Source organism: Strigops habroptila, chromosome 12, assembly GCF_004027225.2.
Source record: "Strigops habroptila isolate Jane chromosome 12, bStrHab1.2.pri, whole genome shotgun sequence".
Taxonomy (NCBI): domain Eukaryota; kingdom Metazoa; phylum Chordata; class Aves; order Psittaciformes; family Psittacidae; genus Strigops; species Strigops habroptila.
The window spans coordinates 25270952-25283402 of record NC_044288.2 but is presented as its reverse complement, the minus strand read 5'-3'; the positions used below and the strand labels follow the sequence as shown (position 1 = coordinate 25283402).

At 38.7% G+C, this 12451-nt stretch overlaps 1 protein-coding gene across 23 annotated transcripts in view; it reads left to right on the top strand.

Moving 5' to 3' along the window:
* The window catches only part of TENM2 (teneurin transmembrane protein 2), a 689309-nt gene that overhangs the window by 588929 nt on the left and 87929 nt on the right, over window positions 1-12451 (top strand). For all 23 annotated transcript variants that reach the window (XM_030503751.1, XM_030503752.1, XM_030503763.1 and 20 more), the window contains one exon: window positions 10469-10663. In XM_030503751.1, coding sequence (XP_030359611.1) covers window positions 10469-10663 — 195 coding nt within the window. The remainder of the gene's footprint in view (window positions 1-10468; window positions 10664-12451) is intronic.

The following is a 12451-nucleotide window of genomic DNA, read 5'->3' as shown; positions in this document are numbered from 1 at the left end:
TGTTTTCTGTTTCAATGGGATTTCAATAAATAGCATATTTCAGAAGGTTCCCAGTGCAGCAAGGAGGTGGACATGCATACAAATACATGCAGGACACAAACCATTGTGCTGCTTAGTTTCTGGCAGCCAAAAATCTTTCTTTCAATCTTATAATACTTCCGTTGGTGGCTAAGAATCTCCCTGCTCTAACCGTAGTCTACTGAGCTGAATGGTGCTCGCTGTGATGTGTGCTTTGTAATTTGTTTTTGTGTTTAATTGGTTAGCTCATTTAATTGTGTTGCAATCTACATTTTGTTTTTAGTTTGCACTGTCTCCATGGATTTGTACTGTTATTTCTTTATTTCATTAAGTTCTAACAGTTTGTCTTTACAGTTGTGTTGGGATCATCTTGGAGTCCTTGCGATGGTGGTAAATGTCATTGAAACAACTATGATTAAGTAGTATTGTAAATCACGTTATAGAAATACAGCTGTTAAGAGATCCTTAGGCATTTGCCATCCCTGAATAGTAGAAACAGCCTTGAATCACTGCTTCAGATTTCTGCATGCATGACTTTTTTCATATCTACATTATATCTAGATTTGAACCTGTAATTTAGATCTTTTCCTATACTTAGACCCTATTTGGGTGAGATTAAATTCAGTTAGCTGCCTTCTCATACAAACAAAAAATATTTCTAATTCAAATGTAGAAAAATGTTTAAACATCTGCAGCCAACATGGAATTCATCATGTTGTGATTTAAATCTTTTCTGGTAAATTTAATAAGGCCCATAGTAGTAACTAAAATGAGACCAAAGCAGTCTGGGTTTTAAATACCCTGAATACTGTAGCTTGTGAGTGCCGTCCTGCGTCTACTGCATTGATATTTCGCCAGAGCTAAACCATTACCAGAGAAGTAATAGTTTTTACACCATTCATTGGGAATGGTTTAAAATCTTACCAAAAATGTATTTCATTTTTTCATTTCTCTTTCTAGATGCATAAATGACTTCATGGTCTTAGTGCTTCTCTGTTGTGAATCACAACACATGTTTGGAAGGATAATTCTCGTGTTTGGTGTTTGTCCTTACTGCTGCTTTTTGTGAGCTTGAAGCATCATCTCTTTGATTCCTCGCTGGCTCTTTCCACCGAGATAGCTATTGAAACCTCTGAAATAGCCTAGTTTTCCCTTCCTCCTCAGTTTTTCTAGTGATGAAGTTATCAAGGCATACAAATGAAGATCTACAGCTTCATCTATGACAGTAGTGGATTTCAACATCTGTTTATTTCCATCTGTTGGTAGAAAGTAAAATTTATGTCTCTGCATGTTCTTGTAGTTGTATCAACTTCACTGCTTATATCTAAAGCAGGGATTTCACAATTTCCCTTCAATCCCATGTATCATGCAGAGTTGAAAAGAATTCCCCCCACCCCTTTTTGGATTTTTTTTTTTGCCTTCATTTTCAAAGGCGCAAGTTAGATGGCAAAATGAGCAGTCACATTGTCCTGTGGTGAACCAGAACCAGAACCAGAACCAGGGTAACTTCCATTTCCTTGAATGCATTGATGCCTATGAAAAAGAAATTGAACTGTGCTGCTCTTTCATGATGTAGTCAATAGGGAGGACCCTAACCAGATTGGCTGCAAGTCAAGCTACCATATTTCAGATTATCTTAGTTTACTGCATAGAGAACTACAATCTTTCCTTTAATGTCGGTAGCAATAGTTGCAGAGCTTCTGTAATAGTGGAGGGGGAACAAACAGGCCAATGGAGTGTCAAGTCCAGAATGTACCAGTAAGAAAAAGCCCTCAAGACATTTTGAAGCCTGGCACTGCCAGCTCATTTTTCAAGTATCTAGCTGAACTCAGATGTCCTCTTTCCTCTCTGTCTCCAATGTGCTATTTGGTTTATACAACTTTCTTTATGTTCAGCTGTGGCTTTTCCAGTGAGACAGTACAGTGGCCTTTTCCTCTGCCCCTCAGGATTCCAATGTCTTTAGAGAACCAAGACTTAGATCTTTGTTGATGGTTAGCTAGATTGTCTGAACTCATTTTCACACTGGCAGTAATAGGGCTTCAGCCCTTTTAGTCCACCACTAAATCAGTTCCAATATGTCTGACGTGCTTAATTTTTATTTTCCCTATTCTTGTAGACTGCATTATTATTGTTATTGAAAATATTACAAGGGTCTATTCATGAAGCAAAATTTTCTTGTACAAGTGACCAACCCCAAAGAGATCATTTTAAGAATTTGCTGTGGTTCTGTAAATTGCTGCTAGATAGATTGCGTGGGAAGACATATTCATATTTCTTACATAGATTTTTTGGTAACAGCAATAAGCAAAGCAGTTATATAATAGAAATAGATCCTTTCCAGAATGGTAGAGGAGGGAACAGCAAGTGTTGTAGTTTTGACAGATAAGGTCACACTGGAGGCAATGAGAAAAACTATGATCCTTTTGATAAATTTTGGCCAAAGCAAAAGTTTGCTGACTCTTCAGAAGAATGTAAATATTCATGGTGCAATTAATGCTGTTCACTCACTTCTATGAGAAATCCTGCCATTATTTTTGTAGAACAGCTTAAGTACTTATCGATTGAGAACTTCAGTAACTCCCAAAATGGAGACATCCCCATATCTCTACAGGTATTGTAAATGAATTGAATTAATCATAGGCTTAAAAGTCTCTAGTGATCTTCGTTAACTTTCCTGGGTTTAATTAAAACATCTGTGCGCTTTTAATTTATCGATTCATCCAACTCATATGTCATGTTTTTAACACACCCCAGCATGCTCTGCATCATTTTTAACCCGATTTCCACTTAACTAAAGCAATTAAATTCACCCCGGATTAATTAAAGCATCCATACTTTAGTGCTTAAGTCAGCGTGTGCTGCTTTCCCCAAATGGTTTCTGAATGTCAGAGATTTGACACACCTGATGGGTTTTTTGTCCTTCTGGAAATTCTTCTGTGACTCTCTTTCTTGCTTACTAATGTGCAGTTTGACAGAGCTAGACAAGGGAGCCTGGTAAGGCGCAGGTGTGGGCAAGTGAAGGAAGGATTGCAGAACATGACTGCTATGAAAGGCTGTACATGTCTAAATACTGACCTAATGCCTGCAAGTGTAAAGTAACACTACTAGTAAATAATTCAAATTATTTGCGTGTAGTCAAAGTAAACAGTTTCATGGAGTAACAAATAAAGCATATGTCAGTGACAGTTATTCATAGCTGTTCATTCTTCTGCTTCTGGGTGAATTTCTGCACGGTGACTTGGAAGAGCACAGGGTCTTAAAGCAACCTAACAAATGTTCTAGATCCTCCTGTTTGTAAGGAAATTTCAGCCTGACTGAAGTTAGTGATCTCTGAAGAGCAGGCAGTCTAGTCAGCCGGGGATTTGGTATACAACTGTAGTAGGACTCAGCACTAGCATCAGTAAAATAGGTCTTCACCTGCTTACATCTGCATCTAATTTGTCCATTAAAGAGAAATTACTGTTTGTAGGCTAAATGTTACATATGCATCACCGAGATAAAGACCAAACAGAAAAACGCCAGAACAATGTGAGCCAACTCATATATTTTAGGTATTTGGAACAAGGCAATTGGAAGTGACATTGGGTTTGGATCATTCCTGTGTTTCTACTCCCGTTTGGAACTGACCTGGAATGCATTTATTGGTTTCAGATTAGACTGTCATAAACAGTAATCCATCATCTTTATATACTGGCAAAATCATGCATAATCTCTCAGCAGTAGCAACTTAATCTCTGCTAAAAGGAAGTCCAAGTGTGAGCTACTACAGACTTTGAATTAATGATCCCCTAGAGGAACTGCACCCAGAAGGTTGACTGGTCACTACTAAAGTTCATTGGTAAGAAGTTTGGTCTACATCTGTCTTCAGTACAATTCGTGGTGTCAGTGAAACAAAGAACAACTTGATGCTAGTGTTGATTTCATTTTTTTTTATATAACTAGGAATTTGTGCAACTCTCTCCAAAGAGCTTATCAAAACTGCCCAATCTGTAGGTTCAGAGAATTTGTGAGACACGACTGTAAGTGTTAATATGGTTGTATTAAAAACTTGAAAAAAATTTACTCTGTTTCATGACATCCCCTACGCTAAGGCCGACTTGCACTAATGAGGTTAGGGAAGAATTGTTTGGGCAAAACCAGACTCAAAAAATTTGGAAATCCTTCTTGATGATAAGACTCAAAATGTGTCCACGTGTTTGAAAGCAGAACTAAGTTTTTGTCTGACTCCAAGGAAACTTTGTATAAACCTTGACAAGTGCTATGCATGCTATTATTAGTGCATATCCTCTGCTGTTGGATCATAGTAGTTACAATAGACCAATTAGACACACAAATATGTGACCACACATACAGAACAGTGATTCTTATGCAGTTGTGTAGGTGTGTGTGCTGCCAGGCACATGCCTTTTAAACTGTGTTCTTAAGCGAAAGCTTCAAGACTGAAACTCACTTCTTCCTCCTGAACAGGAACATCTACAGATAAAAATCATCTTCATTTCTCTTAGGTCTGACAAAGTTCTGTACAGTTCCACAAGCACTGAACATATCTTACATAGGAGTATAAGTAGCGTCTTTTCAGAATGTTTTAATGGTTTTTGTTTTTTTCTGAATGTGTGTGTTTGTACAGAGGTGATAATACAGAAATAAAGCTGTAACAGCTCAGACCCAGATTCTGTTCTACCCAGGATTTCAGCTCTGGTGGTGGCATGCAGCAGATAGTGAGGAAAAGTAAAAATTCTACCTGTCTTTGATGCTTCTCCAGTAAATTTCTTGGTTCTGGAGATAACTTGTGTTAGGACTTCCTACTGTAGATGATGTCTCTTTGTGTATAGTAGACCTTGTAGATTCCACAGATTTGTCTGATTATGTGTTCAGCCAGAGAATATTCTTCCATGGGTTTTAACTTTTCAGATGATCTTGTTAAAATTGGTTGATGGAACAGTTAGCTGTACTTAAAGGGCACTTTAGATGGTGTCTACATGCTCTGTTAGTGGAGCCTTAAACTTGCACTTCAACATTCAGTCCTAATTTTCTTTACTGTTTACACTGTGAATAGGCAGCCAAAGTCATCTTTTGTGCTCAACAACTTGTGGTAAGAAGAATCTGGTTTATTAGCAAGATGAGGGTTTGCAAGCATTATGGACGCAACCATGCAGGTCCTTACTCAAACAGTACCCCAACAGGCTTGAAGCAATTTTGCCCATCCAGTTCAGTGACTCCCCTCACCAACCTGCCATGAGCATCTCACTACAAAATTCTGTGGTACATATGTCGTAAAATTTTGACTTGATATGGGGTGATTCCTGACAGTGTGTGTGGGCTCTGAATAAGCCTGTAGATGGCACAAAGGAAGCTAACCTTCTTATGCCCCATTTGAAAATTTACATTTGGAGGTAAAACTGAGCTGCTTGCAAAATAAGAGCAATATAAGGGCATTGCTTGTGACCTAGTCCAGGACAGGGAGGCATTGCAGATTCAAGTTCAAAAACCTTTCAAGTCTGCATATTTTTGTGCCCAGAAACTCAAATAACTTTCAAGAGAAGTATACGAATTTGTCTATTTTATGAGGAGGAACTGGAAAAAGTCTGCAGTAGAGAACCGACGGCCTAGATCCTAGTAGTACAGGACTCTCTCTGCACCAGGGTAATGTTTGCTCTACAGCAAGAGGAACCAAGCCAGAACTCTGCCTTCGAATCCTGTTTGGAACATCAAGTAGCAGGGGAAGGCCTCTCAACCAAGCAGCTGTGTAACTAAACCAAGTTCTGCAACCGCCTCCAAGAATTTGACTCCTCAGATATCCTTTACTGGTTTCTTGCCATGCTCTAGAAGAACACCTCTGGTGAGTATGTATGTGTGAATACCGTAAGGGTGGGTGAAAGGAGTGTGTACACAGACTACAGCCGGGATACCTATGTGTTGAGCATCACGGGGCAAAATGGTGGCTTTTAATGCCAGACCATTTGGGCATTATCCCTTACCATCTCCCCTCCTAGTCCATGTGTAACAGGCTGTTATCCAATCACCTTTCTTCATGCATCAGAGAATATTAACATTACTCCAAAATAACTATCCAAAGATAGACAACTTTTAGAGGAATGTTTGGCTGATCTTTCCCACTTAATTCATGCTCTTAAATGTGTGCAGCCTGCAGGACTCAAATGTCTGTAGTATCCATTGATCAGCTGAGACCTGTGTTGAGAACATAGTCTGGTTTTGTTTGAGTATCAATAAGGACAGAATCACATCACCAAAACCACATTTAGGGTTTTTGCTTATTCAAACTTCACTCAGGAGATATGCTCTTGTTCTTAACTTGCTTTAGTGGTGCCATAACTACTCCTGAAGACCTCTATCCACTTTTTGGCAGTGTTGGTGTGTAATACACGATTGTCTTTGTGCAACCTCTCTTGTTCACAGAAATGAGATGGAACTTGATTGTTCCATTACTTCAACCAATCTTCCTTCATTCCTTCAACACACTTTAAACAGTGAGTTCTGTCCTGGAGTAGGGGCCATCTGCTTCACATGGGGAAAATAAGCAGTCAGGAACCCCAGATGACTGTTGAGTTGTTCACACGTTAACTGAAACCACCTGGATGTAAAATTAGAGTGAGCTGGTTTGGGTTTCACCCTGCAGCAATAAGGTCTGATAAATGTGTAGCAGACCTCTTTTAGATGAGCTGCTTCTGTTTTCTATGGAAGAGCAGCTTGATTCTCTGTCTGATACTCACTTAAGACATCCTATAAACCCATAGCAGAAAGATTAATGAAGAACAATTTATTACAGCAGTAGCTTGCCAGCTTCTTTTGACCTACACTTGCTTGCATTCTTGCTTACATGTTTCTTCTGCAATCCTAGTGACAGTCTTGGAAATGCCAAAATCTGACCGAGAACCTCTGTCATTTTTCTTATTCTAAAAGTGATATTCCTGTTATGGAGCTTGTGGAATAACCCCAGCAGAGGATTGTCGATTAAGCTTTGTGGCTTAAGGTTGCAAGTGTGTTAACGTTTACTGCGTTCATTTCATCCCAAAGGTTAAATGACAGGTTCTTTCATTTGTCCAAAGTCAGTTCTGGTGTCATATTTTGGCAATACATACTGCAGTGGCAGACCACTGAAGGCAGCGGATTACTGTTCAACTTACATACAAGCTTCACAGGGACTGAACAGATTTATGAACCATAGCAAGACCTTTGACCTGGGAGAAGCATGAAGAGAGGAATGAACATGGCTTTCAGCTGTACTTAAATTCCTAAAGCACTATAGCAAAGGAACACTAAAGAATCCTACTGTGGGAGCTTTTTAGCCCAAGACCCAGCACCATCTAGTAAATCCTTCTGCTGTGCCAGTCTCTGGTGTTCCAGAAATTGAACCCAGCAAATTCAGATCAAAAGTGGGAGCTAAAAATGGCTTTCTCATAGACAAGTTCCAGACAGCAGATATACATCTCTCTTAGCTGGGCCACAATTGCTCGCTGCTTAATGAGACTTAGGGGCAAGGCGAGGAGAGCAGCTATCATACAGCAGGTGGTTGGCACTGTGTTATCTAGCTAGGTCTAGACTGGTCATGTCTGAGTTGCTTGGGCTTTTTTGCTTTTGTTTTTATATTTATTTTAATAATGGATTTATTTCTGCTCAGTCCTTCTTTCGGGGGACTGTGATGTTCAAATAGAGTTATTGCCTTTATCTGAGTTTTGACTCCAGAGGAGAGGTTTGCAGAACAGAGGTTCTTTCAGGAGTTGAATGCCATGTTGATCTGTAAAGCAACAAAGCAAAAAAAGCTATTTCTCATTTGTATCCAGCTTGTAAGTGAACTCTAACTTTTTGTCTTTATAACTACTTGAACAAATGTGGTTTGAAGAAACAGTCTACAGCCTACTGATTCATTTAGCTTTCCTGGGACCTTCTCTTTCTATGCAGCTTTATGACAGCATGGTGAGGAGGTTGATGGGCAAAAGCAAGACATATACTGTCATGTCCCTGTACAGATGGAGAATCCACACTGAGCAACCATTGAAAAGGATAACATTGAGTCTCTGCAGTGGCTTGGAAGCATGTAGAGAATTTGCATCTAACAATATTACTTCCTTCCATGGGGCACTTGAACAAAGGGACTGCAAGCTTGACCACCACATACAGGAGCTGAGAGGTGTCTTGTTCTAGAGAGAGAGAATTTTGTGTTGGCATGAGACCCAGATAAAGGGACAGTGTCTCTACAGTGTGTCAGGGTGTGGAAGGTGGCACCAAGAAACTTGCCACTCATGACTGCTGCAGGTCTCCAGGAGAATCTGCCTTCTGATCCCTCACCTCCAGCTCCTCTCCACCATGGCAAGTAAAGAGAGTGGGACTGAAGTGATTACCTTTCTTACAGTGATTTGGCAAAATGTGTCAATTTCAGCCCAAACAAGACTTTTAATTGCAGTGAAATGGAGAGTATGGACAAAGGAATTGTTTGTGCCGCCAGGTCTTCATACTTGAAGGTTTGATCCCTTTCTTTATGGCTCAACTATAGGACTGACGGTAGCAGCAGTCAACATATCTAGGCAGCGAAAAGCAGTGCATGATAGACTCCATGATGTAATGCACGTAGACAGAAGGAATAGTTAGTCACATGGCATTCAAGTTGCTACTAGTTCATCATGTTGTATGTCATGAAAGGGTGTTTGATGATGACGTGAACCAGCTGCAAAAAGCAAAACTGGTAGAACTTTAGCATAAATTTTTCACTGACTTCAGTAAAGCACTTGTGAACGTATGTCACATCTGAAGTCAGAACATTGCTGTTGGAAATTATATTTTATTCAGGTTTGTATTCATTTTTTGAGTGAGAAAGAAGAAGACTGAACAAGACTCATAGTGAAAGAGGACAACAGGAATGGAGAAGAATGAAGTCCTATTGCTACCAAAGGATGGATAATAAGAGAGACGAGTGTAGCAAAAAACCCCCCAAACATTAGCACACTGATTTTATTATTATTCTGCTGTAGAAAAAACAGGCTAAAATAGGTTATGCATGTGACATCTATCCCATCAACCTGTAGTCTTCACTGAAATAATTCTCAGCACTCTAAATTTTAACTCAGGTTACAAGTCTGAACTTATTTTTTTTCTGATCTGTTTTTTTTCCCATTTCAAGTAAGAAAAATCTTGGAAAGCTCTATTCTGAAATGTGTTTTTGCAGCAGAGCAGTGGGACAGCAAAGATTAATGAGGGTTGCAGGACTGAAAAGTGGAGAAGTTGCATAACTGGACAATTACACATTTCCTTGTAGGAAATCCATTACTTAGGTTCTTCTTGATCATTCAGGTTAAAGGGATAATAGAAGCAAGAAGACATTAGGACCTTTTAATGATTAATAGTAGCTTTTGAGTATATTTTTGGCATTGTAAAACTTGTTAGTTTCTGATTACTATGAAGGGTGAAAAGACAGAGAAATACTATATCAAAGTGCATCAGAGAGAAAGGCACAAAAGTGTACGTTTTCTCAAAGATTCACTTCATTACTCCCATTTTCTGTTACTCCTCTGTTATTTTTTTCATTTCTCTGGCTTGTAACCACACATTCAGTTTTTGGCAGGCATATAAATTCACAGGTTGCCGTGTTCACGTGGGAGACGTGGGCATTCGGGAGTATGAATATGCCTTAGTGTAACATTTATGTGCAACTGACTTTTAATAAACCACTTGTTTCTTTCCATTGCTCTGCACATGTACAACATCTGATTCCTGGCACTAAGACCTGTGACTACCTTTAGTATTCATAGGCTTTACTTAGTTTGCATAAATGAATATTTGCTCAGAATGTGTCTTGCCCCCGTAATAATACAAGAGGGAGGGATAAGGGTTAATGGTGCTTTCTTGCCAACACACGCAGGGTAAAAGCAGTCACTCTGGGATTTGGGAAAACAAGATTCAGCAGGGATATTAGTGGCAAGGTGCATTTGTTGCAGATGAAAGCTTGTGTTATTCCTGTGCTCAAGACCCTTACACTGAAAAATAACAAGTCAAAGGGTCTAAAAAAATCTGGGGACATTACATTAAAAAAAGTGTTATGGAAGGAGAAGGATGGTACATTATCAAATGTTTTGGGGACTGAATATGTTCTGCTTTCTGTGAAAATTGGGTGCTATCTAGTGGAACAAAGCAGAGTAATATCAGACTCAAATCTGTTCACATTTTCTCATTAGTTATGCCAAACATCATCAATACTCTATGAAGAATAGTAGTTTTATTTTCAGAATGCCCAACATGTGTGTTTTATTAAATAATAATCAATAATTTCTTTGGGAAATGAAGAACTGAACTACCACAAGTTATCCTAGATTTTTGTTCCCCCAGTAAATAAATATATTTAAATATATGTATAAATATTTGGTAGTGGATTTTTAGTGCACTCTTACATGAGTACATGTATGAACCTGTATGCTGTTTTTCTTTCCTTTCTTTCCAGCTGCTTGCCCGGTTCTGTGCAGTGGCAATGGTCAATACTCTAAAGGCACCTGCCTATGCTACAGTGGCTGGAAAGGTCCAGAATGTGATGTACCCATCAGCCAGTGTATTGATCCCTCATGTGGAGGTCATGGTTCCTGCATCGACGGGAACTGTGTCTGTTCGGTTGGCTATAAAGGAGAAAATTGTGAAGAAGGTAGGACATTTTCTTTCCTTGCTGTGAGTTTGTTTTCTGGGTTTTGGAGTTGTTTAGTAGGTATAAAAAAAGGAAAGAACAGAATAAAAATTTAAATGTAAAAGTAGTGTAGGAGATTACTGTATGAGAGTAAAATTGTAGTCCATCGCAATTTTACTGATCTATCAAAGCTCAGACAACACTTCTGGCCTTCTGTATACATTATTTTGCAGTATTAAGAATGTCTGCCACAAGTAAACCTGAATAATCCCTTTGCTGAAGAGTGAAGATAAATCTTTTCCTACGGATTATATTTATTGAACAATTTAGATGTGAAATGCAGAAGAATAAAGAGCAGCGACAGACAAAATTGTATAGCTGCAGCTCCACACAAAGCAAACATATCAGTCACTATTAAAACAGAAGTTGATGAAACAAATTTCAAAGACTTGAGTATTCATGTTACTTACAGACTTAATGTAGGGCAAATTACTCCTGTTAGCTGCAGTCATATGGGATTAAAGAAAGGTAGATGGTGCACAAAACCGATGTGTCCTTTAAATGCAGAAAAGCTCTTCACATTGAAAGTGCCCAGTTCCTTGTGTATGTAGAATGAGCAAATTTAACAAAATAACCCACGCAAATGTGGTTGTAGATTAAACTCAATATTGGTTTTATTCACAGTGGTTTATGTTAGAATGCACAATGTAAATTGGATTGCCTTTCTTTTTAAAATATATTAGTATGGTTTTAAAGGGGAATTTAACTCCCCAGATAATTGTTAAATAGACAGTTCAGCATACCTTGGCACATCCTCAGAGCAGTAATAGTTCAAGCTGCTTTATGATGACATTCTAGAGCTTATTAATTCTCCAAAAGGAGGAGCAGCTCGAGGACTAAAGTGATAGGACTTGATAGCTTGAAGTGATAGCATGAGGACTGCAAGGTTTCAGGACTAAAGAGTCTCTCTGGAGTTTTCTGAGTGGGATGCAGAGCTGTGCACCATGTGTATCGATTTTCATCCTGTCCTACAGTAAACAGCTGTTTCTCCCATCAGAAAACAAAGTGAAGAAAACTAGAGGGACCTAAACCACTAAGGGTTTTATTCTCTGGGCATGGGCTGCAGTCATCACCTTCAGGACAAGATCTTGCATTAGTCTGAATGAACTTATTTTTCTAAAAGCAAAAAAATAAAAAAAAGGCAAGGATCCTCACTACTGGGACTGCCAACACTGCAACTGGTTTTTCAGTTCATTCCTGTCATCTTCTTCCAGGAAAGCTTCACAACACTAGTTATTAAAGCCTAATCCAGAACTCAATTGAAGTCAGTAGAGTTTTCCCATTGTTTTTAATAAGTTACATTTTAAGCTATATCCAGAAAATACTGTAATGTCCTTTTTGCCTGCTAGAATTGATAGTTTTCAGTTTACCCTGAGTGTGTGATTATAGGAAATATCTAAAAATTATCTGAAATGCCTTGCTATAGCCAGCATTCTCATTGAAATCTAAGTTAGAAAAGACTGTCTATGCCCAAGGAACGCAGAAGCTCTTTCTGGTACTAAATGCAATTGTTTGCTTAGTCTAATTATATTATACAAATTTTACCATGCTTTGTGTTGTCGTATCAATGCTTGTATTGTTAAAGAGACTATGGCAGATAGCCTAAAATTATCTTTCTTTCATTTGATTCTGTATATTTTACCTTGTAAGCAGTTCCTCCCTCATCTTGATTGTAATTTCCAGCTACTTGCATGGAACTTTTCATTCTCTCTGCTTTCCGTTGTTTAGAATGGCTGTGGTATATCTGGG